The sequence below is a fragment of the Panulirus ornatus genome, chromosome 13 (genome assembly GCF_036320965.1).
Source record: "Panulirus ornatus isolate Po-2019 chromosome 13, ASM3632096v1, whole genome shotgun sequence".
Classification (NCBI taxonomy): domain Eukaryota; kingdom Metazoa; phylum Arthropoda; class Malacostraca; order Decapoda; family Palinuridae; genus Panulirus; species Panulirus ornatus.
The window spans coordinates 49,696,721-49,723,616 of NC_092236.1; the positions used below are offsets into that span (position 1 = coordinate 49,696,721).

Below are 26,896 nucleotides of genomic sequence, written 5' to 3' on the forward strand. Positions count from 1 at the left end.
ATTCTTGCAAAATGTGCTTGATTGTGTGTACATTTATTACAATCCTTGTTAATGAGATTCACATAGAAATTATAGATAGATAGATAGCATGTGATTCTGTTATACCAGTTAATATAATGGTAACTTCAGGTTTTTAAAATAGGAGATGGATAGATCGTGTATTGCTGATACTCATTACTGAAGTGTAATTTTATGTTTTCAGATTTATGCGTGTTTTCCCAACAGCAGAAACACATCCCTATTTTGGGCTTATGGATAAGCCCCGTTATTATAACAGGCTCATGGATGCCTGGGAGAATGCATATGCTAACTGTAGAGAGAAAGGTATTATTTCTTATTAGGTTCTTTTGTGAAATTCATTTTAGAATTTTTTTTCTTTATAGATACTCCAAACTTGTTTCTTTTTTCATGTGCATATGCTAAGAATTGCCTGTAGTTCAAGTTTTGATATGAAATTATCTTTAGAGGATAATTTTGAAAATATATGTTATTGATGTTAATATTTAGGATTAAAAATACACATCAGAAGATTGTCTAATATTCTTGTTTCAGCTATTGAAAGACTGGAGGCTTTGTGTGCAGAAAAGTTTCATCTCAGAGTGCCTCCTACCTTCAAGATGCCAAAGGTAGGATTACTCTTTCCTTTTTTTCCATTGCACAGTTTGTCCACAAGTTCCTTATATGTTTGTTTTCTCGGTTTGAAATTTGGATTGCATGATTGTTTTATATTTTGTATTTTTATACAGATTAGATTTTTTTGCTTTAAATCTTATGCAGAACCTCATCTGAACTCCATGGTTAATGTGAATTTTCAAAAGGCTTCTCTTACTCTTGTCTCGCATACACACAGTCTGTCATTCCACTTGATCTCTGAACTCTTATAGCAGAAGCATTAGACATAGTAAACTGTGGAGTGTTGTTAGAGGATGTGGCAAAGCAAAGTGTTTAAAAACTATGGAAATAGCCTATAGTGTTTTTAAATAGCTGAAAATACCAAGTGTTTGCAAATAAAACCATGTCATGAAGATGTGCTTATAGGCTTTTGGTTGTGCCATAAGGACTGATAATCCCATAATACTCTTTATAATCATGATATCAGACTTGAAAAGGGATGTAAGGGAGAGTATAAACAAGTGTTTTGGGGATGACACTAGAGTAACTGAAGTGGAAGACTAAGAAAAATTACATAGAGACCTGGGTCTTATAAACAGATGGCTAGAAGAGAGCCTAATGGAATTTGATGAGGAAAAATTTGAACATATCATGTAACAGTTGACAACAGACTGGCACATTCATACAGAGGCTTTGCACAGAAAGAAATTAAAGAACAAAGACATTGTAGTTGTTCTAGATTAAGATACTAGAATTCAAGGAGTCCATTGACTAGATAGTGTTTTCAAACCAAATAGTATGGAATGATCCTGATGACTTTCACAGCAAAGACAGAAAGCCAAACGCGAAAATTAACTTACAATGAAATCATGCTGTATTAGGCACTGTATATTCTGAAAATTGTCACTGTCACACGCCAAAGCCTAATCAAGGTATTTTCACATCAGTGAGAACTAGTTCGATAAATCTAATATTAGTTTAGATTGATCCACTCTTGTGATCACCAACATAAACGCCTACACACGCACATATACATATTTGCACATTTCAATGTATATATACACAGACATATACATATATACACTTCTTTTAAATTATTTGCCATTTCCTGCGTTAGCGAGGTAGCGTTAAGAACAGAGGACTGGGCCTTTTTTGGAATATCCTCACCTGGCCCCCTCTCTTCCTTCTTTTGGAAAATTAAAAAAAAAAAATGAGAGGGGAGGATTTCCAGCCCCCCGCTCCCTCCCCTTTTAGTCGCCTTCTACGACACGCAGGGAATACGTGGGAAGTATTCTTAATCCCCTATCCCCTATCCGCCGCCACCCCGCCACACATGAAATGTACATATTTGTACATTTCAATGTATACATACACAGACATCTACATATATACACACATGCACATATTCATACTTGCTGCCTTCATCCATTCCTGCCACTACCCCGCCACACATGAAATGGCACCCCCCTCCCCCGCATGTGCGCGAGGTAGCACTAGACAACAAAGGCCACATTCATTCCTACTCAGTCTCTAGCTGTCATGTGTAATGCACCGAAACCATAGCTCCCTTTCCACATCCAGGCTCCACAAAACTTTCCATGGTTTACCCCAGACGCTTCACATGCCCTAGTTCAATCCATTGACAGCATGTTGATCTCGGTATACCACATCATTCCAATTCACTCTACTCCTTGCATGCCTTTGACCCTCCCGTATGTTCAGGCCCCGATTGCTCAAAGTATTTTTTACTCCATCCTTTCACCTCCAATTTGGTCTCCCACTTCTCGCTCCCTCCACCTCTGACACATATAGCCTCTTTGTCAGTCTTTCCCCACTCATTCTCTCCATGTGACCTAACCATTTCAATACACCCTCTTCTGCTCTCTCAACTACACTTATTCTTTATTGCCACACATCTCTCTTACCCTTTCATTACTTACTCGATCAAACCACCTCACACCACATATTGTCCTCAAACATCTCATTTCCAACACATACGTCCTCCGCACAACCCTATCTATAGCCTATGCCTCACAACCATATAACTTTGTTGGAACCACTATTCCTTCAAACATACCCATTTTTGCTCTATGAGATAAAGTTCTTGCCTTCCACACATTCTTCAATGCTCCCAGAACCTTCACCCCCTCCCCCACCCTGGGACTCACTTCCGCTTCTATGGTTCCATCCGCTGCCAAATCCACTCCCAGATATCTAAAACACTTCACTTCCTCCAGTTTATCTCCTGTCAAACTTACCTCCCAATTTACTTGTCCCTCAACATTACTGAACCTAATAACCTTGATCTTATTCACATTTACTCTCAGCTTTCTTCTTTCACACACTACCAAACTCTGTCACCAACTTATGCAGTTTCTCACCCAAATCAACCACCAGTGCCATATCATCAGCAAACAACTGATTCACCTCCCAAGCTCGGTCATCCACAACAGACTACATACTTGCCCCTCTCTCCAAAACTCTTGCATTTACCTTCCTAACAACCCCATCCATAAAAATTTAAACAACTGTCACGCTGCAAACTTACATTCACTGGGAACCAATCACTTTCCTCTCTTCCTACTTGTACATATGCCTTAAAGCCTCGATAAAAATTTTCACTGCTTCTAGCCACTTACCTTCCACACCATGTACTCTTAATACATTCAACAAAACATCTCTTATCATGTGCCTTCTCCAGATCCATAAATGCTACATACAATCCATTTGTTTTTCTAAGTATTTCTCACATACATTCTTCAAAGCAAACACCTGATCCACACATCCTCTACCACTTCTGAAACCACACTGCTCTTCCCCAGTCTGATGCTCTGTACATGCCGTCACCCTCTCAGTCAGTACCTCCCCATATAATTTCCCTGGAATACTCAACAAACTTACATGTTTATTTATTATACTTTGTTGCTGTCTCCCACGTTAGCGAGAAAGCGCAAGGAAACAGACGAAAGAATGGCCCTACCCACCCACATACACATATATATATACATACATGTCCACACATGCACATATACATACCTTTACATCTCAACATATACATATATATACACACTCGTACATACACATATTTACACGTGTACATAATTCATACTGTCTGCCCTTATTCATTCCTGTCGCCACTCCGCCACACATGAAATGACAACCCCCTCCCCCGCATGTGCGCGAGGTAGCACTAGGAAAAGACAACAAAGGCCACATTTGTTCACTGTCTCTAGCTGTCATGTATAATGCACTGAAACCATAGCTCCCTTTCCACATCCAGGCCCCACAAAACTTTCCATGGTTTACCCCAGACGCTTCACATGCCCTGGTTCAATCCATTGACAGCACGTCGACCCCGGTATACCACATTTTTCCAATTCACTCTACTCTTTGCACGCTTTTCACCCTCCTGCATGTTCAGGCCCCGATCACTCAAAATCTTTTTCACTCCATCTTTCCACCTCCAATTTGGTCCCCCACTTCTCCTCGTTCCCTCCACCTCTGACACATATATCCTCTTTGTCAATCTTTCCGCACTCATTCTCTCCATGTGACCAAACCATTTCAAAACACCCTCTTTGCTCTCTGAACCACACTCTTTTTATTACCACACATCTCTCTAAGCCTTTCATTACTTACTCGATCAAAAGACCTCACACCACATATTGTCCTCAAACATCTCATTTCCAGCACAACCACCCTCCTCCGCTCAACTCTGTCTATAGCCCACGCCTCGCAACCATATAACATTGTTGGAACCACTATTCCTTCAAACAACCATTTTTGCTTTCTAAGATAACACCTCAACTTCCACACATTTTTCAACGCTCCCAGAACTTTCGGCCCTCCCCCACCTTATGACTCACTTCCGCTTCCATAGTTCCATCCGCTGCCAAATCCACTCTCAGATATCTAAAACACTTCACATCCTCCAGTTTTTCTCCATTCAAACCTACCTCCCAATTGATTTGTCCCTCACCCCTACTGTACCTTGCTCTTATTCACATTTACTCTCAGCTTTCTTCTTTTACACACTTTACCAAACTCAGTCACCAGCTTCTGCAGTTTCTTACCTGAATCTGCCACCAGTGCTGTATCATCAGCAAACAACAACTGACTCACTTCCCAAGCTCTCTCATCCACAATAGACTGCATACTTGCCCCTCTTTCCAAAACTCTTGCATTCACCTCCCTAACAACCCCATCCATAAACAAATTGAACAACCATGGAGACATCACGCACCCCTGCCACAAACCAACATTCACTGAGAACCTATCACTCTCCTCTCTTCCTACACGTACACATGCCTTACATCCTCGATAAAAACTTTTCACTGCTTCTAAGAACTTGCCTCCCACACCATATATTCTTAATACCTTCCACAGAGCATCTCTATCAACTCTTATCATATGCCTTCTCCAGATCCATAAATGCTACATACAAATCCATTTGCTTTTCTAAGTATTTCTCACGTACATTCTTCAAAGCAAACACCTGATCCACACATCCTCTACCACTTCTGAAACCACAGTGCTCTTCCCCAATCTGATGCTCTGTACATGCCTTCACCTTCTCAATCAATACCCTCCCATATAATTTTCCAGGAATTCACAAACTTATACCTCTGTAATTTGAGCACTCACTTTTATCCCCTTTGCCTTTGTACTATGGCACTATGCAAACATTCCACCAATCCTCAGGCACCTCACCATGAGACATACATACATTAGATATCCTTACCAACCAGTCAACAGTACTGCTTTTCTAAGTACTTCTCACATACATTCTTCAAAGCAAACACCTGATCCACATATCCTCTACCACTTCTGAAACCACACTGCTCTTCCCCAATCTGATGCTCTGTTCATGCCTTCACCCTCTCAATCAATACCCTCTCATATAATTTTCCAGGAGTACTCAACAAATTTATACCTCTATGAGTTGAACACTCACCTGTATCCCCTTTGCCTTTGAACAGTGACACTATGCATGCATTCTGCCAATCCTCAGGCACTTCACCATGAACCATACATACATTGAATATCCTAACCAACCAGGCAACAGCACAGTCACCGCCTTTTTTTTGATAAATTCCACTGCAGTACCATCCAAACCCACTGCCTTGCCTGCTTTCATCTTTCGCAGAGCTTTCACTACCCCTTCTCTGTTAACCAAACCATTCTCCCTGACCCTCTCACTTTGCACACCACCTTGACCAAAACCCCCTATGTCAGCCACTCTTATCAACAAACCTTCAAAATACTCACTCCATCTCCTTCTCACTTCACCACTAGTTGTTATTACCTCCCCATTAGCCCCCTTCACTGATGTTCCCATTTGTTCTGTTGTCTTACATACTTATTTACCTCCTTCCAGAACATCTTTTTATTCTCCCAAAAATTTAACAATACTTTCTTACCCCAACTCTCATTTGCCCTCTTTTTCACCTTTTGACCTCCTGCCTGTTTCTTTTATACATATCCCAGTCATTTGCACTATTTCCCTGCAAAAATCGTCCAAATGCCTCTCTTCTCTTTCACTAGCAATCTTACTTTTTCATCCCACCACTCACTACCCTTTTTAATCTACCCACCTCCCACCTTTCTCATGCCGCAGGCATCTTTTGCACAAGCCATCACTGCTTCTCTAAATACATCCAATTCCTCCCCCACTCCCCGTACATCATTTGCTCTCACCTTTTTCCGTTCTGCACTCAGTCTTTCCTGGTACTTCCTTACACAAGTTTTCTTTTCAAGCTTACTTACCCTCACCACTCTCTTCACTGCAACATTCTCTCTTCTTTTCTGAAATCCTCTATGAATCTTCACCTTCGCCTCCGCAAGATAATGATCAGACATCCCTCCAGTTGCCCCTCTCAGCACATTAACATCCAAAAGTCTCTCTTTCATGTGCCTATCAATTAACATGTAATCCAATAACTCTCTATGGCCATGTATATCTCTTTTTAAACCAGGTATTCCCAATCACCAGTCCTCTTTCAGCACACAAATCTGCAAGCTCTTCACCATTTCGGTTTACAACACTGAACTCCCCATGTACTCCAATTATTCCCTTAACTACCACATTACTCACCTTTGCATTCAAATCACCCATCACTGTAACCCAGTCTCGTGCATCAAAGCTGCTAACACACTCACTCAGCTTCTCCCAAAACACTTGCCTCTCATGATCTTTCTTCTCGTGACCAGGTGCATAGGCACCAATAATCACCCATCTCTCTCCATCCACTTTCAGTTTTACCCATATCAATCTAGAGTTTACTTTCTTACATTCTATCACATACTCCCACAACTCCTGCTTCAGGAGTAGTGCTACTCCTTGCTTTGCTCTTGTTAAAATACAAGGAGGGGAGGGTTTCTAGCCCCCCAGCTCCTGTCCCCTTTAGTCACTTTCTAAGACATGCGAGGAATGCGTGGGAAGAATTCTTTCTCCCCTATCCCCAGGGATAATAAATAAATATAAATATAAATATAAATATATCCTCTGAGAACAAAGGAGGTAAGGGGAGTGGGGGAGGAATGGGATGTATTTAGGGAAGCAGTGATGGCTTGCGCAAAAGATGCATGTGGCATGAGAAGCTTGGGAGGTGGGTTGATTAGAAAGGGTACTGAGTGGTGGGGTGAAGAAGTAAGATTATTAGTGAAAGAGAAGAGAGAGGCATTTGGACGATTTTTGCAGGGAAAAAATGCAAATGAGTGGGAGATGTATAAAAGAAAGAGACAGGAGGTCAAGAGAAAGGTGCAAGAAGTGAAAAAGAAGGCAAATGAGAGTTGGGGTGAGAGAGTATCATTAAATTTTAGGGAGAATAAAAAGATGTTCTGGAAGGAGGTAAATAAAGTGCGTAAGACAAGGGAGCAAATGGGAACTTCAATGAAGGGGGCTAATGGGGAGGTGATAACAAGTAGTGGTGATGTGAGAAGGAGATGGAGTGAGTATTTTGAAGGTTTGTTGAATGTGTTTGATGATAGAGTGGCAGATATAGGGTGTTTTGGTCGAGGTGGTGTGCAAAGTGAGAGGGTTAGGGAAAATGATTTGGTAAACAGAGAAGAAGTAGTAAAATCTTTGCGGCAATATATATATATATATATATATATATATATATATTTTTTTTTTTTTTTTTTTTTTTTTTTTTTATACTTTGTCGCTGTCTCCCGCGTTTGCGAGGTAGCGCAAGGAAACAGACGAAAGAAATGGCCCAACCCACCCCCATACACATGTATATACATACACGTCCACACACGCAAATATACATACCCATACATCTCAATGTACACATATATATACACACACAGACACATACATATATACACATGCACACAATTCACACTGTCAGCCTTTGTTCATTCCCATCACCACCTCGCCACACATGGAATAACATCCCCCTCCCCCCTCATGTGTGCGAGGTAGCGCTAGGAAAAGACAACAAAGGCCCCATTCGTTCACTCTCAGTCTCTAGCTGTCATGCAATAATGCCCGAAACCACCACTCCCTTTCCACATCCAGGCCCCACAGAACTTTCCATGGTTTACCCCAGACGCTTCACATGCCCTGATTCAATCCATTGACAGCACGTCGACCCCGGCATACCACATCGTTCTAATTCACTCTATTCCTTGCCCACCTTTCACCCTCCTGCATGTTCAGGCCCCGATCACTCAAAATCTTTTTCACTCCATCTTTCCACCTCCAATTTGGTCTGCCACTTCTCCTCTTTCCCTCCACCTCCGACACATATATCCTCTTGGTCAATCTTTCCTCACTCATTCTCTCCATGTGCCCAAACCATTTCAAAACACCCTCTTCTGCTCTCTCAACCACGCTCTTTTTATTTCCTCATATCTCTCTTACCCTTACATTACTTACTCGATCAAACCACCTCACACCACACATTGTCCTCAAACATCTCATTTCCAGCACATCCACCCTCCTGCGTACAACTCTATCCATAGCCCACACCTCGCAACCATTCAACATTGTTGGAACCACTATTCCTTCAAACATAGTCATTTTTGCTTTCGGAGATAATGTTCTCGACTTCCACACATTCTTCAAGGCTCCCAGGATTTTCGCCCCCTCCCCCACCCTATGATTCACTTCCACTTCCATGGTTCCATCCGCTGCCAGATCCACTCCCAGATATCTAAAACACTTCACTTCCTCCAGTTTTTCTCCATTCAAACTTACCTCCCAATTGACTTGACCCTCAACCCTACTGTACCTAATAACCTTGCTCTTATTCACATTTACTCTTAACTTTCCTCTTTCACACACTTTACCAAACTTAGTCACCAGCTTCTACAGTTTCTCACATGAATGAGCCACCAGCTCTGTATCATCAGCAAACAACAACTGACTCACTTCCCAAGCTCTCTCATCCACAACAGACTGCATACTTGCCCCTCTTTCCAAAACTCTTGCATTCACCTCCCTAACAACCCCATCCATATACAAATTAAACAACCATGGAGACATCACACACCCCTGCCGCAAACCTACATTCACTGAGAACCAATCACTTTCCTCTCTTCCTACAACGTACACATGCCTTACATCCTCGATAAAAACTTTTCACTGCTTCTAACAACTTGCCTCCTACACCATATATTCTTAATACCTTCCACAGAGCATCTCTATCAACTCTATCATATGCCTTCTCCAGATCCATAAATGCTACATACAAATCCATTTGCTTTTCTAAGTATTTCTCGCATACTTTCCTCAAAGCAAACACCTGATCCACACATCCTCTACCACTTCTGAAACCTCCTGCTCTTCCCCAATCTGATGCTCTGTACATGCCTTCACCCTCTCAATCAATACCCTCCAATATAATTTACCAGGAATACTCAACAAACTTATACCTCTGTAATTTGAGCACTCACTCTTATCCCCTTTGCCTTTGTACAATGGCACTATGCACGCATTCCGCCAATCCTCTGGCACCTCACCATGAATCATACATACATTAAATAACCTTACCAACCAGTCAACAATACAGTCACCCCCTTTTTTAATAAATTCCACTGCAATACCATCCAAACCCACTGCCTTGCCGGCTTTCATCTTCCGCAAAGCTTTTACTACTTCTTCTCTGTTTACCAAATCATTTTCCCTAACCCTCTCACTTTGCACACCACCTCGACTTCTCTGTTTACCAAATCATTTTCCCTAACCCTCTCACTTTGCACACCACCTCGACCAAAACACCCTATATCTGCCACTCTATCATCAAACACATTCAACAAACCTTCAAAATACTCACTCCATCTCCTTCTCACATCACCACTACTTGTTATCACCTCCCCATTAGCCCCCTTCATTGAAGTTCCCATTTGCTCCCTTGTCTTACGCACTTTATTTACCTCCTTCCAGAACATCTTTTTATTCTCCCTAAAATTTAATGATACTCTCTCACCCCAACTCTCATTTGCCTTCTTTTTCACTTCTTGCACCTTTCTCTTGACCTCCTGTCTCTTTCTTTTATACATCTCCCACTCATTTGCATTTTTTCCCTGCAAAAATTGTCCAAATGCCTCTCTCTTCTCTTTCACTAATAATCTTACTTCTTCACCCCACCACTCAGTACCCTTTCTAATCAACCCACCTCCCAAGCTTCTCATGCCACAAGCATCTTTTGCGCAAGCCATCACTGCTTCCCTAAATACATCCCATTCCTCCCCCACTCCCCTTACCTCCTTTGTTCTCAGAGGATATATTTATATTTATATTTATATTTATTTATTATCCCTGGGGATAGGGGAGAAAGAATTCTTCCCACGCATTCCTCGCATGTCTTAGAAAGTGACTAAAGGGGACAGGAGCTGGGGGGCTAGAAACCCTCCCCTCCTTGTATTTTAACTTTCTAAAAGAGGAAACAGAGAAAGGAGTCACGTAGGGAGTGCTCATAATCCTCGAAGGCTCAGATTGGGGTGTCTAAATGTGTGTGGATGTAACTGAGATGAGAAAAAAGGAGAGATAGGTAGTATGTTTGAGGAAAGGAACCTGCGTGTTTAGGCTCTGAGTGAAACGAAGCTCAAGGGTAAAGGGGAAGAGTGGTTTGGCAATGTCTTGGGAGTGAAGTCAAGGGTTGGTAAGAGGACAAGAGCAAGGGGAGGAGTAGCACTACTCCTGAAACAGGAGTGGTGGGAGTATGTCATAGAGTGTAAGAAAGTAAACTGTAGATTGATATGGGTAAAACTGAAAGTGGATGGAGAGTGATGGGTGATTCTTGGTGTATATGCACCTGGGTATGAGAAGAAAGATAATGAGAGGCAAGTGTTTTGGGAGCAGCTGAATGAGTGTGTTAGTAGTTTTGGTGCACGAGATAGGGTTATAGTAATGGGTAATTTGAATGCAAAGGTGAGTAATGTGGCAGTTAAGGGAATAATTGGTGTACATGGGGTGTTCAGTGTTGTAAATGGAAATGGTGAAGAGCTTGTAGATTTGTGCACAGAAAAAGGACTGGTGATTTGGAATACCTGGTTTAAAAAGAGAGATATACATAAATATACCTATGCAATGAGGAGAGATGGCCTGAGAGCGTTATTGGATTACGTGTTAATTGATAGGCGCGCGAAAAGAGAGACTTTTGGATGTTAATGTGCTGAGAGATGCAACTGGAGGATTTCTGATCATTATCTTGTGGAGGCTAAGGTGAAGATTTGTAGAGGATTTCAGAAAAGAAGAGAGAATGTTGGGGTGAAGAGATTGGTGAGAGTAAGTGAGCTTTGGAAGGAGACTTGTGTGAGGAAGTACCAGGAGAGACTCAGTGCATAATGGGAAAAGGTGAGAACAAAGGACGTAAGGGGAGTCGGGGAGGAATTGGATGTATTTAGGGAAGCGGTGATGGCTTGCACAAAAGATGCTTGTGGCATGAGAAGCGTGGGAGGTGGGCAGATTAGAAAGGGTAGTGAGTGGTGGGATGAAGAAGTAAGATTATTAGTGAAAGAGAAGAGAGGCATTCGGATGGTTTTTGCAGGAAAATAATGCAAATGAGTGGGAGAGGTATAAAAGAAAGAGGCAGGAGGTCAAGAGAAAGGTGTAAGAGGTAAAAAAGAGGGCAAATGAGAGTTGGGGTGAGAGAGTATCATTAAATTTTAGGGAGAATAAAAAGCTGTTTTGGAAGGAGTTACATAAAGTGCATAAGACAAGAGAACAAATGGGAAACGGTGAAGGGGGCTAATGGGGAGGTGATGACAAGTAGTGGTGATGTGAGAAGATGGCGTGAGCATTTTGAAGGTTTGTTGAATGTGTTTGATGAGGGAAGAGGTAGTAAAAGCTTTGCGGAAGATGAAAGCAGGCAAGGCAGCGGGTTTGGATGGTATTGCAGTGGAATTTATTTAAAAAGGGATTGACTGTGTTGTTGACTGGTTGGTAGGGATATTTGATATATGTATGACTCATGGTGAGGTGCCTGAGGATTGGCAGAATGCGTGCATAGTGCCATTGTACAAAGGCAAAGGGGATAAAGGTGAGTGCTGAAATTACAGAGGTATAAGTTTGTTGAGTATTCCTTGGAAATTATGTAGGAGGGTATTGATTGAGAGGGTGAAGGCATGTACAGAGCATCAGATTAGGGAAGAGCAGTGTGGTTTCAGAAGTAGTAGAGGATGTGTGGATCAGGTGTATCCTTTGAAAAGCGTATGTGGGAAATACTTAGAAAAGCAAATGGATTTGTATGTAGCATTTATGGATCTGGAGAAGGCATATGATAGAGTTGTTAGAGATGCTCTGTGGAAGGTATTAAGAATATATGGTGTGGGAGGATAGTTGTTAGAAGCAGTGAAAAGTTTTTATTGAGGATGTAAGGCTTGTGTACGAGTAGGAAGAGAGGAAAGTGATTGGATCTCAGTGAATGTAGGTTTGCAGCAAGGGTGTGTGATGTCTCCATGGTTGTTTAATTTGTTTATGAATGGGGTTGTTAGGGAGGTGATTGCAAGAGTTTTAGAGATAGGGGCAAGTATGCAATCTGTTGTGGATGAGAGAGCTTGGGAAGTGAGTCATTTGTTGTTCGCTGATGATACAGCGGTGATGGCTGATTCGGGTGAGAAACTGCAGAAGCTGGCGACTGAGTTTGGTTAAGTGTGTGAAAGTAGAAAGCTGAGAGTATATGTGAATAAGAGCAAGGTTATTAGGTACAGTAGGGTTGAGGGACAAGTCAATTAGGAGTTAAGTTTGAATGGAGAAAAACTGGAGGAAATGAAGTGTTTTATACATCTGAGAGTGGATTTGGCAGTGGATGGAACTATGGAAGCAGAAGTGAGTCACAGGGTGGGGAAGGGGGTGAAAGTTCTGGGAGCGTTGAAAAATGTGTGGAAGGCAAGCACATTATCTAGGAAAGCAAAAATGGGTATGTTTGAAGGAATAGTAGTTCCAACAATGTTATATGGTTGTAAGGCATGGGCTATAGATAGAGTCGTGCAGAGGAGGGTGGATGTGCTGGAAATTAGATGTTTGAGGACAATATGTGGTATGAGGTTGTTTGATGAATTAAGTAAAGAAAGGGTAAGAGAGATGTGTGGTAATAAATCGAGTGTGGTTGAGAGAGCAGAAGAGGGTGTTTTGAAATGGTTTGGTCACATGAAGAGAATGAGTGAGGAAAGAATGACAAAGAGGATATATGTGAAGAGGTGAAGGGAACGAGGAATAGTGGGAGACCATATAGGAGGTGGAAAGATGGAGTGAAAAAGATTTTGAGTGATCGGGGCCTGAACATGCAGGAGGGTGAAAGGTGTGCAAGGAATAGAGTGAATTGGAACGATATGGTATACCCGGGTCGACATGCTGTCAGTGGATTGAACCAGGGCATGTGAAGCATCTGGGATAAACCATAGAAAGTTCTGTGGGGCCTGGATGTGGAAAGGGAGCTATGGTTTCAGTGTATTATACATGACAGCTAGAGACTGAGTGTGAACGAATGTGGCCTTTGTTGTCTTTTCCTAGTGCTGCCTTGTGCGCATGCAGGAGGTAGGGGGTTGTCATTCCCTGTGTGGCAGGGTGGCGACGGGAATGAATAAAGGCAGCAAGTATGAATTATGTACATGTGTATGTATGTATATGTCTGTGCATGTATGTATATGTATACGTTGAGATGTATAGGTATGTACATGTGCGTGTGTGGACGTGTATTTGTACACATTTGTAGGTGGTTTGGGCCATTAGTTCGGCTGTTCCCTTGTGCTACCTCGCTAACGCGGGAGACAGCAACAAAGTATAATAGATGTAATTAAATGTACATGTATGTGCATTTACCTATATATACTTGATTGCCTTGTCCTGCATTAGCAAGGTAGTGCCAGGAACAGACAAAGAAAGGCCACTTCTGCTCTCTTCCATTCTCCAGCTGTCATGTTGTGTAATGACCAAAACCACAGCTCCTTCTCCACATCCAGGCCCAACAAACCTTTCCATGGTTTACTGCAGATGCTTCACATACTTTAGTTCAATCCAATGACAGCACATTCACCCAAATTTATCACATCATTCTAATTCATTCTGTTCCATTTATGCCTTTCACCCTCCTGCATGTTCAGTCCACAATTGCTCAAAATCTTTTTTAACTCCAATATTCAACCTCCAATTTGGTCTCCCCACCCTCCAAGTTCCCTCCACTTATGACTCATGTATCCTCTTTTATCAACCTTTCCTCTCTCTCATTCTCTCCATTTTTTCAAGCCATTTCAACACACCCTCATCTACTCCTTCAACCACACTCCTTTTATTACCACGCATATCTTTTACCCTTACGTTACTTTATCAAACCACCCCACACCCAATATTGTCCAGAAAGATTTCATTTCCATCATCCCCACCATAGCCCATGCCTCACATCCATATAACATCGTTGGGACTACTATTCTAGTAGGAAGTAGTTGGTAGGCAGCTAGCAACCTGGGAGGTATATTACCAGTACTCACCTGGTTATCGAGAGGGTTAGTGACGGCTGGGAAGTGAGCCAGCACTTCATTGGTTGTCAAGTTGTACTCCTCTGACCCATGTACCTGTTTTTTCTTTCTGCCTCACTCACACATGACTACTGGCATTCTCTTTACAAAAATACAATCTCTCCTAGTCATGCATAATATGACAACACTTAGATAACTCATTCGTCATAACTATAGATTTTCTGCGATGATCATTGTGTGCACTGTCCCTGCCTTTTGGCAAAATGGTAGGAGCCTGCTCTTGGGAGCAAAAGCCAAAGTAATATCTATAGAAGAGGGGAAGTGAACCAACATTGTGGCGCAAGGCAAGGAGGTCAAATTTGGAAGTTATCCTGGGACAGATTATGAGGTGGATTGGACAGATTATGAGGTGGATTGGTTGCAGCTCTGTCAAGTAAGAGTGCAGAGCTAGAACCACCCCAGATGTGTGGGCAGTACCCAATACAAGGATGAATCATTTCCTTTATAAATGGAGCACCTGTTCAGAAGAGAAGTTTTGACATCTAAACAGGACAACCAGTTTTTTAGAGGCTTGCTTAATTATTCCTGTAATTTGGGTTTTCAAGAAAGAGTGTTGTCACGGTAATGCCAAGTATGTTCATTGAGTCAAGAGGTGGAATTACAGAACTGTCAAAGGAGAGATGAGAGTTGTAATGAGTTCTTTAGAGAGATAGGTAGAAACTGAGAGAGATAGGTAGAAACTGTGTCTTAGAGGCATTAAACTTTACACGATTTTGTAAGATATCTTCTCCAATTCTGAGTTTATTGAGGAGGCTGTCAAAACAAGATGCAGATCGAGTGAGAGAAGAGGGAGCAAAATTGAAGGATATGGGTGATTGCAGTATTGAGTTGTTAGCCTATAAGTGCATTGGACTATGTGTGGAGGAGAGGATTTGTTGAAGAAAAGGAGAAAAAGTGTAGGGGACAGGACAGAACCTTGAAGGACACTGCTGTTGATGGAAAAGTGGGGAGAGGCAGATCCATCTACAGTCACATAGATGGATCAGCCAGAGAGGAGGCTAGATATGAAGGAGGAAAGTGAGAGAGGAAAGCCAAAAGAGGGGAGCTTAGAGATGAGACCCCAGTGCCACACTGTCAATAGCCTTAGATATGTCAAGGGCAACTACACATGACTCCTCAAAGTCTTTCTGGGATGATGAGACATTATTACAAGAGGAAAGAATATCACCAGTGGCTGTTACCTTATGAAAACCATGCAGGTTATCAGAGAGAAGATGTGATTTTCAAGGTGTTTAAGGATATGGGAGTTAAGGAGGGATTCAAAGACTTTAGAAATAGTAGATGTCAAAGCAATAGGATGACAGTTAGAGAGGTCAGAAGGATCACCCTTCTTAGGGATGGGATGTATCAATGCATACTTCCAAGGAGAACACAAAGTTTTCGATTTTAAACAGAAACAGTTAGGTTTGCTTGTGTCCAGGGAAAAAATTGCTTTTTGGACAGTCAGAAAATAGATTTTGGGAAGGGGCATAGGATTATTTACTAGTAAGAGGAGCATCAGGGGGTGAAGGAATTTTAGAGTCATCCAAGGTGGAGTTAGAGGAGAAATGGGGACCAAAGAGTGTTGCTTTCTCTATGGGAGAGACAGCTACAATTCCATCATAGCGGAAAAGTGAAAGGAAGGAGGAACAACAGATGTTAGAGATACCCTTAGCTAAAGATTGGAAAGACCTGTCAGTGAATAATTAGAAAAGCTTATTGTACTTCATTTAGATAAAGGAACACTTCACCTCGGGTAACCTGCTTGCAGTGATTATGGGCAGTGATAAAAGCTGAATTGGAGCCAGAGGAAGGAGAGTTTTTCCAAGCCTGGTATGCCTGATCCCATGTGTGATTGGCATCAGAACAGGAATGGTTGAACCATGGATTGGATGAAGAGGTCATCTTTGGGGAAAAGGTGATAAATGCTTCCATTCCCGCAAGAATAACCTCTGCTATGTGTTTGGTGGAGACAGAAGAGTCACCACATGAGACAATAATTTACCCAAGGAAAGTCAGAAAAGAAGTTACATAACTTATTTGCCAGCTTTGTTGAGGTGCCAGTATTTATACTTAGGTGCTGCTGGAGGGGGAGGTGCCGTTAGAATAGAAACATTTATGAGAGTATGATCAGATGAACCAATTAGGGGTGAAATTGTACATTTATAGCAGGATGGACAAGAGGTGAAAAACAAATCCATAGAGTGGTTAGGATGGAAGGGGTCTAGTACTGTTGCTTAGAAGTGATTGCTGAGCAAGTTGAGGGACTGTATTTTGAAGATCTTTTGTTTCATTATTAAGATGAGTGTTTGTATACGCGAGGCAGCCAATGGCTGTTGTGAGTGCACTATTTTGTGTGGTTTTCAGCTTTGTTATATTTGCCTTTGAGAGGGTGGAAGATCAGGCAGGTGAGTACCTACTAGTATCTATGATGAAATTTAACTGAAATGGCAAGGCTAGCATGAAGCGATCACCACACATCTTGCTTGATGCATAAGACTATTCTTTTCAATGGCCACTTGCATTACTTATCAGTTTTTGGTCCATATGGGACTGATTTCAACCATGTGTAAAGTTTTCTTTTAAATGTATTTGTAGTTCCATGCATGTTTCATATTTTGCCTAGCAGCATTGAATAATCTGTCTAGCTTCTTGGTTTGGATGTCCTATAGTTTTGTTTGATTGTTTTCTGTATGTTCCATGATATTCCAGAAGACATAACAATGTTGTATCTTCCATATTGAAAGGCTTTCAGGTTTAGCACATTTTCCTTTACACATTCAATATGTTGCCATATATAGATTATCATATCTCTTACTCTTCACCTTTCTGGGCTATATAGTTGCAGTCTTTCAGCTTTTTCTTGTAGTCCATATGTTCCATCCCATCAATTTTGCTTGTGAAGTCTCTCTAGTATATATATAATTTTAATTGCTTTGTTGGTTGTCATACAATACTGCAGTTATGAATTTTGCTTTTTACATTATCATTAAACACCCATCCGTAGGTTTCTGTGTCTTGTCGAGAAAGTTCTCAGTTATGCCACTCAGTACTTGTTAGTTCTATTTTCTCAGTATTCTCTTTTTGAAATATAGTTTTTCATTTGTGATAACACACGTATCTTTTTACATCTGGCCGACTGTCTATCTGTTTCCCTGGTAGGCTTTTATGTGGCACTGCTAATGAATCCTTGAACCGTAGTTTTTGCTTATATAAATTTTCATTAAATTCCACTAGGTTTGCTTCTGCCCAAGTGTAAATTGTAACCAAGTCTTTCTGCATCCCCACTGATCCTTTTTTTAATCCCATCATATTGCTTACTGTGGTGTCATCAGGAGAGCCCCTTATTATGCTTTCCTTTCTGTTGTCAGTGTATAATATCATTATATCAAAGAGTTTTGAGGCCAACGCCATTCTATGTGGTACCTCAGATTGGACATCCTCCATAGACATGGTCTCCTTTGCTACCACTTGAACTTTTTGTTGGTTAGAAACTCTTTAATCCGTCTTGCTATCTTACCCTTAATGTTTTGTTTTGCTATTTTAACTTTTAACTTTCTAAACGGGGAAACAGAAGAAGGAGTCACGCGGGGAGTGCTCATCCTCCTTGAAGGTGCAGACTGGGGTGTCTAGATGTGTGTGGATGTAACCAAGATGAGAAAAAAGGAGAGATAGGTGGTATGTTTGAGGAAAGAAACCTGGATGTTTTGGCTCTGAGTGAAACTGAAGCTCAAGGGTAAAGGGTGAGAGTGGTTTGGGAATGTCCTGGGAGTAAAGTCAAGGGTTACTGAGAGGACAAGTGCTACTCCTGTTTCATGAGTAGCACTACTCCTGAAACAGGAGTGGTGGGAGTATGTGATAGAGTGCAAAAAAGTAAACTCTAAATTGATATGGGTAAGATTGAAAGTGGATGGAGAGAGATGGGTGATTATTGGTGCATATGCACCTGGGCATGAGAAGAAAAATCATGAAAGGCAAGTGTTTTGGGAGCTGCTGAGTGAGTGTGTTAGTAGTTTTGATGCACAAGACCAGGCTATAGTGATGGATGATTTGAATGCAAAGGTGAGTAATGTGGCAGTTGAGGGAATAATTGGTGTACATGGGGTGTTCAGTGTTGTAATTGGAAATGGTAAAGAGCTTGTGCTGAAAAAGGACTGGTGATTTGGAATACCTGGTTTAAAAAGCGAGATATACATAAGTATACGTATGTAAGTAGGAGAGATGGCGAGAGAGCATTATTGGATTGCGTGTTAATTGATAGGCGCGCGAAAGAGAGACTTTTGAATGTTAATGTGGTGAGAGGTGCAACTGGAGGGATGTCTGATCATTATCTTGTGGAGGCGAAGGTGAAGATTTGTAGAGGTTTTCAGAAAAGAAGAGAGAATGTTAGGGTGAAGAGAGTGGTGAGAGTTAGTGAGCTTTGGAAGGAGACTTGTGTGAGGAAGTACCAGGAGAGACTGAATACAGAATGGAAAAAGTGAGTACAAAGGAGGTAAGGGGAGTGGGGGAGGAATGGGATGTATTTAGGGAAGCAGTGATGGCTTGTGCAACAGATGCTTGTGGCATGAGAAGCGTGGGAGGTGGGCAGATTAGAAAGGGTAGTGAGTGGTGGGATGAAGAAGTAAGATTATTTATGAAAGAGAAGAGGGAGGCATTTGGACGAATTTTGCAGGGAAATAATGCAAATGACTGTGAGATGTATAAAAGAAAGAGGCAGGAGGTCAAGAGAAAGGTGCAAGAGGTGAAAAAGAGGGCAAATGAGAGTTGGGGTGAGAGAGTATCATTAAATTTTAGGGAGAATAAAAAGCTGATTTGGAAGGAGGTAAATAAAGTGCATAAGACAAGAGAACAAATGGGAACATCAGTGAAGGGGGCTAATGGAGAGGTGATAACAAGTAGTGGTGATATGAGAAGGAGATGGAGTGAGTATTTTGAAGGTTTGTTGAATGTGTTTGATGATAGAGTGGCAGATATAGGGTGTTTTGGTCAAGGTGGTGTGCAAAGTGAGAGGATTAGGGAGAATGATTTAATAAACAGAGAAGAGGTAGTAAAAGCTTTGCGGAAGATGAAAGCCGGCAAGGCAGCGGGTTTGGAAGGTATTGCAGTGAAATTTCTTAAAAAAGGGGGTGACTATATTGTTGACTGGTTGGTAAGATCATTTAATGTCTGTGTGACTCATGGTAAGGTGCCTGAGGATTGGCGTAATGCTTGCATAGTGCCATTGTACAAAGGCAAAGGAGATAAAAGTGAGTGCTCAAATTACAGAGGTATAAGTTTGTTGAGTATTCCTGGGAAATTATATGGGAGGGTATTGTTTGAGAGGGGGAAGGCATGTATAGAGCATCGGATTGGGGAGGAGCAGTGTGGTTTCAGAAGTGGTAGAGGATGTGTGGATCAGGTGTTTGCTTTGAAAAATGTATGTGAGAAATACTTGGAAAAGCAAATGGATTTGTATGTAGCATTTATGGATCTGGAGAAGGCATACGATAAGAGTTGATAGAGATGCTTTGTGGAAGGTATTAAGAATATATGGTGTGGGAGGATAGTTGTTAGAAGCAGTGAAAAGTTTTTATCGAGGAAGTAAGGCATGTGTACGTGTAGGAAGAGAGGAAAGTGATTGGTTCTCAGTGAATGTAGGTTTGCGGCAGGGGTGTGTGATGTCTCCATGGTTGTTTGATGTGTTTATGGATGGGGTTGTTAGGGAGGTGAATGCAAGAGTTTTGCAGAGGGGCAAGTATGCAATCTGTTGTGGATGAGAGAGCTTGGGAAGTGAGTCAGTTGTTGTTCACTTATGATACAGTGCTGGTGGCTGACTTGGGTCAGAAACTGCAGAAGCTGGTGACGGAGTTTGGTAAAGTGTGTGAAAGAAGAAAGCTGAGAGTAAATGTGAATAAGAGCAAGGTTATTAGGTACAGTAGGGTTGAGGGACAACTCAGTTGGGAGGTAAGTTTGAATGGAGAAAAACTGGAGGAAATGAAGTGTTTTAGATATCTGGGAGTGGATTTGACAGCGGATGGAACTATGGAAGTGGAAGTGAATCATAGGGTGGGGGAGGGGGCAAAAGTTCTGGGAGCGTTGAAGAATGTGTGGAAGTTGAGAACGTTATTTTGGAAAGCAAAAATGGGTATGTTTGAAGGAAAAGTGGTTCCAACAATGATATATGGTTTTGAGGCGTGGGCTATTGATAGAGTTGTGCGCAGGAGGGTGGATGTGCTGGAAATGAAATGTTTGAGGACAATATGTGGTGTGAGTTGGTTTGATCGAGTAAGTAATGAGAGGGTAAGAGAGATGTGTGGTAATAAAAAGAGTGTGGTTGAGAGAGCAGAAGAGGGTGTTTTGAAGTGGTTTGGTCACATGGAGAGAATGAGTGAGGAAAGATTGACCAAGAGGATATATGTGTCGGAGGTGGAGTGAACGAGAAGTGGGAGATCAAATTCTCATGTGTAGTCCACTGAAACTATAGCTCCTTATCCACATCCAGGCCCCACAGACCTTTCCATGGTTTACCCGTCGCTTCACATGCCCTGGTTCAGTCCATTGACAGCACATGAACCCTGGTATACTACAATGTTCCAGTTCACTCTATTCTTTGCATGCCTCTCACCCTCCTCTATGTTCAGGCCCCAATTGCTCAAAATCTTTTTCACTCTTTCCTTCCACCTCCAGTATGGTTTCCCACTTCTTGTTCCCTCCACCCCTGACACATATATCCTCTTTGTCAGTCTTTCTTCACTCATTTTCTCCATATGTCCAAATCATTTCAACCCACCCTCTTCTGTTCTCTCAACCAAACTCTTTTTATTTCCACACATCTCTCTTACCCATTCATGACTCTTTATGAAACCACTTTGCACCACATATTGTCCCCAAACATTTAATTTCCAACTCATCCACCCTCTTCCATACAAACGTATTTGCAGCCCATGCCTCGCAACCTGTATAACATTGTTGGGACTACTGTTCCTTCAAACATACCCATTTTTGCTCTCTGAGATAATGTTCTCTCCTTCCACACATTCTTCATTGCTCCCAGAATCTTTGCCCCCTCCCCCACCATGTGATTCACTTCTGCTTCCATGGTTCCATTCGCTGCTAAGTCCACTCCCAGATATCTAAAACACTTCACTTCCTCCCGTTTTTCTCCATTCAAACTTAAATCCCAATTAGCTTCCCCCTCAACCCTACTGAACCTTTAATAACCTTGCTCTTCTTCACATTTACTTGTGCCTTTCTTTCTCTCACTTTTCCAAACTTAGTCACCAACTTTTGCTGTTTCTCACTTGAATCAGCCACCAGAGCTGTATCATTGGCGAACAACTGACTCACTTCCCAGGCCCACTCATTCCAACAGACTGCATACTCACCCCTCTCAAAACTCTTCCATTTACCTCCCTAACCACCCCATCCATAAACAAATTAAACAACCTTGGGGGGACATCACACACCCGTACCACAGACCGACCTTCACTGTGAACCAGTCACTCTTCTCTCTTCCTACTCATACACATTCCTTACGTCCGTGGTAAAATCTTTTCACTGCTTCTAGCAGCTAACCCCTCCCACACCTTATACTCTTAAGACCTTCCACAAAGCATCTCTATCTACCTTATCATATGCCTTCTCCAGATCCATAAATGCTACATGCAGATCCATCTTTTTTTTTAAGTATTTTTCATACATATTCTTCAAGGCAAACACTTGATCCACACATCCTCTACCACTTGTGAAACTACCCTGCTCTCCCCCAGTCTGATGCTCTGTATGTGCCGTCACCCTCTCAGTCAATATCCTCCCATATAATTTCCCACGAATACTCAACAAGCTTGTGCCTCTGTAGCTTGAACATTCACTTTTATCCTCTTTTCCTTTGTGTAGTGGCACTATGCATGCATTCTGCCAATCACCAACATAGTCACCTACTTTTTTGATGAATTTCACTGCAATACCATTCAAACCTGCTGCCTTGCCGGATTTCATCCTCTGCAAAGCTCTCTCTACCTCTTCTCTCTTGACCACACCATTCTCCCTGACCATCTCACTTTGCACACCACCCCTGACCAAAACACCCTGTATCTTCCACTCTATCATCAAACACATTCAATAAACCTTCAAAATATCCACATAATCTCGTTCACACTTCATTACTACCAATTATTACTTCCCCACTTGCCCCTTTGACCGTTGTTCTCATTTGCTCTTGTCTTTTGCATGTTATTTACCTCCTTCCAAAACATCTTATTCTCCCAAAAATTTAATGATACTCTATTACTGCAACTCTCATTTGCCCTCCTTTTCAACCCATCCACCTTTCTCTTGACCTCCTGTCACTTTCTTCTTTACATCTCCCAATCATTTGCACATCTTCCTTTATTGGACAAAATCTTGTGGTTAGTTCTCAGTGATCTTTTCCCACTCTGATTTGTTGTGATGAAAATATATAGCACCCAAATCATTCTCTTTTACAGCTGTTGCTGTATCATGTTCACAGTCATTTATTTCCATTGTATATACTTGTGATTTGTATAATATTATAATCTGATAGACTGGAATTATTTATCTCGGTATCTGAAAGCAGTTCCCTGTCATTTTTGACATGAAGATCTGTTGTGTTGCTCCCTCCTTTTGGTCTGTGACTTACCTACACAAGGCTGAGTTCTATTGTGTTGTTCCCTCCTTTTGGTCTGTGATTTACCTATTCAAGGCTGAGTTCATCATGCAAACTAATTAGGCTTTAGAGCTGTTCTTTCATCATCTGATTCATTATTCATTCCTTTGTAATGATATCTGCATCCCTGATCTACCCCTTTCCTGGTATTCTTAAAGTAGTGGCATATTTTAAAGTGGGATGGATGAATACTTTGTGTAGGATATTGAGGGATTCTTTTTCTTGTCCAAATCTGGTGCACATAGTTTGTGTTGATGTTATGAGTAGTGAGAGTAAATATCTTGTGTGTTATTTATGATGATTAGAATGGTTTGTGTTTTGCTTAATGGAAGAGACTGTCCATTCAAGATGAATGGAGGGTGTGTGCTTGATTTACATCTGTGTGGGGTTAAAAGAGTGAGTGCAGAATTTTGTGTAGATGCAGACATTCTGTTCAGGGTGAATCATTAACAGCGAAAGAATGAATGTGAGCAAATAAGGCTTTTTTTCTGTGAAAAACAGCAAACAAATCATTTGTCTCAGTTGTCTAATGCAGAAATGTATGTTTGATGTTGCTACTCAGACCACTCCATAACTTACCACCAACCCCCCCAAACAGAAATAAAAGCTTATCCTTACCTCATGCCCCAGTTACCTCTAATTGTACATCCAACCTCTTCAACAAAATATAATGCCAACAAAACATATACACAGTGAAATAACCTGACAGGCACTAAACAGCCACATTCTTAACTCATCCTTAAACTCCACCTGACTTACACCCATTAGAAGCCACACTCCCCAGACAAACATAAATCACACTGTTCTCTGGACATCACCCCTCCATGCAACACTTTACACACTTATTCAGTATATCGTAAGACCCTTTTTTCCCATGGCACATCTACAATAACAAAGATTTCAAGCTCTTTATACTCAAGTTTTTCCTCCACTCTCTGTGCATATATGCACACACAACATCACTGCATTTGACCTATGGTCATGACTGGTGGATATAGACAGCTCTCTGATTGCTGCAGGGGCCTCATAATGATAGAAGGGACTCCTAAGGCAGAAAGTAAATAAGTAGTATATATGTTACTACAACTATTAGATAACCCAAAGTACCCCTTGTCCTGGGGTTTCTGCAGCTTCAAGGCTGCATTTCAATCAGTAGCATGGAAAGGTTGGACCCTTTTCATAGAGAGCGAGAAGCTCTTCGATGAGATTGTACTCCAATAATACAACCTCACCGAAGGAGACTTATCACTCATGTAACCACAAGCAGTTGGAGTCCAGTAACACAAATATATATATATATAGAGAGAGAGAGTAACCATTAGTTATATCGATTTGCAAAAGATATTGTATAGGGGATGAAGGTTTGTCACATAAGCTTATTCTTCAAATATTGCTTTATGGGTTAATGGATTCCTGAAACTTTAAAAGAATTAAGTGACAAAACTTTAATGTCAAATGCAGGTATGTCGGTCATAGAGAGAGACTCACCAACACAACTGACCTTAAGGTTGTTGTGTTTCAGGTCACTGTCTCAGGCGGCTTCAGGGTCACTTCAAGGTAGGTCATGAAGGGACAGAGGGGTCGGTTTGTGTATCCTGGAGCTGAATTACTTAAGTCAGCAGTAGCTAGGGATGTGGATTGGTGTACAGGCTGTATTCCGTGAGTAAGTTCTTTTTATGAACTGATATTTGTGTATAATTTTACACATTTTTCTGTGTGGCTTATACCTCTGTTAGACTTGTGTATAGATAACTGCATTTGATGATATTTGTGATTGTATAATTAGAGGTAATTTCTTTAAAATTTTTTATGTAATATTTGAAAGAATTCTTACTTTACCAAAAGATCTTATTTAATGGGTTACATAATGTCTTACATCTTTATTAATGACTAATTTCACCAGTATTATTCACTTTATATTTAAGATGATTGCTGAGTATGTTTGGTGTTAATGGACTCCACCTGCAGTTGGCAACACCGTGAGCCATAAGTTAGTTTTAGCAAGGTTGTATGAATATTAGATGGAAAAGAACAGTGTCAAGGACCCTCTTGCCTCAGAAAAGCCCACTATATTCTATCTGTAGAGTGCAACTTTGAAGCTGTCGGAACCTCATAATGATTATATATTATGTATTATTGTATATTACGGTGATGACACGTGCAAAAGATGCCTGTGGCATGAAAAAGGTGGGAGGTGGGCAGATTAGAAAGGGTAGTGAGTGGTGGGATGAAGTAAAGTTGTTAGTGAAACAAATGAGAGGCTTTTGGACAATACTTATAAGGAAGGAGTGCAAATGACTGGGAGACGTATGAAATAAAGTGGCAGGAGGTCAAGAGGAAGGTGCAAGAGGTGAAAAAGAGGGCAGAGAGAGTTGGGGTGAGAGAGTATCATTACACTTTGGGGAGAATAAAAAGATGTTTGGAAGGAGGTAAATAACGTGTGTAAGACGAGAACAAATGGGAACATCAGTGAAGTGGTTAAGGTGGGAAATGATAGCAGGTAGTGATGAAGTGAAAAGGAGATGGGGTGAATATTTTGAAGATTTGTTGAATGTGGTTGATGATAGAGTGGCAGATGTAGGGTGTTTTGGTCGAGGTGGTGTGCGAAGTGAGAGGGCTAGGGAGAATGGTTTTGTTAAGAGAGAAGAGGTAGTGAAAGCTTTGCGGAAGATGAAAGCCGGCAAGGCAGTGGGATTGGATGGTATTACAGTGGAATTTATTAAGAAGGGTGGGTGACTGCATTGTTGATTGGTTGGTAAGGATGTTCAATGTATTTATGGATCATGTTGAAGTGCCTGAGGATTGGCAGAATGCATGCATAGTGCCATTGTACAAAGGTAAAGCGGATAAAGGTGAGTGTTCAAACTAGAGAGGCATAAGTTTGTTGAGTATTCTTGGGAAACTATATGGGAGGGTATTGATTAAGAGGGTGAAGGCATGTACAGAGCATCAGATTGGGGAAGAGCAGTGTAGTTTCAGAAGTAGTAGAGGATGTGTGGATCAGATGTTTGCGTTGAAGAATGCATGTGAGATATACTTAAAAAGATATATGGATTGGTATGTAGCATTTTTGGGTCTGGAGAGAAAAACATGGATTTGTATGTTGCATTTATAGGTCTAGAGAAGACATATGATAAGGTTGATAGAGATGCTTGTGGAAGGTGTGGGGGTTAAGCTGCTAGAAGCAGTGAAAAGTTTTTACCAATGATGTAAAGCATGTGTATGAGTAGGAAGAGAGGAGAGTGATTGGTTCCCAGTGAAGGTTGGTCTGTGGCAGGGGTGTGTGATATCCCCATGGTTGTTTGATTTGTTTATGGATGGGCTGGTTGGGGAGGTAAATGCAAGAGTTTTGGAGAGAGGGGTGAGTATGCAGTTGGTTGGGAATGAGAGGGTCTTGATAGTGAATCGGTTGTTGTTCTTTGATGATACAGCTCTGGTGGCTGATTTAAGTGAGAAACTGCAGAAGTTGGTGACTGAACTTGGAAAAGTGTGTGAAAGGAGAAAGTTGAGAGTAAATATGAATAAGAGCAAGGTTATTAAGTTCAGTAGGGACATGTTAATTGGGATGTACGTTTGAATGGAGAAAAATTAGAGGTAGTGAAGTGTTATCGACATCTGGGAGTGGACTTAACTACAAATACAACCGTGAAAGTG

General features: G+C 41.4%; 1 protein-coding gene across 5 annotated transcripts in view; it reads left to right on the top strand.

Moving 5' to 3' along the window:
- The window catches only part of LOC139752850 (tubulin polyglutamylase ttll-4-like), a 327,656-nt gene that overhangs the window by 275,595 nt on the left and 25,165 nt on the right, over positions 1 to 26,896 (top strand). For 4 of the 5 annotated variants that reach the window (XM_071668813.1, XM_071668815.1, XM_071668814.1 and 1 more), the window contains 3 exons: positions 203 to 324; positions 553 to 626; positions 24,765 to 24,799. In XM_071668813.1, coding sequence (XP_071524914.1) covers positions 203 to 324; positions 553 to 626; positions 24,765 to 24,799 — 231 coding nt within the window. The remainder of the gene's footprint in view (positions 1 to 202; positions 325 to 552; positions 627 to 24,764; positions 24,800 to 26,896) is intronic. The other variant, XM_071668817.1, reaches the window with a different exon arrangement.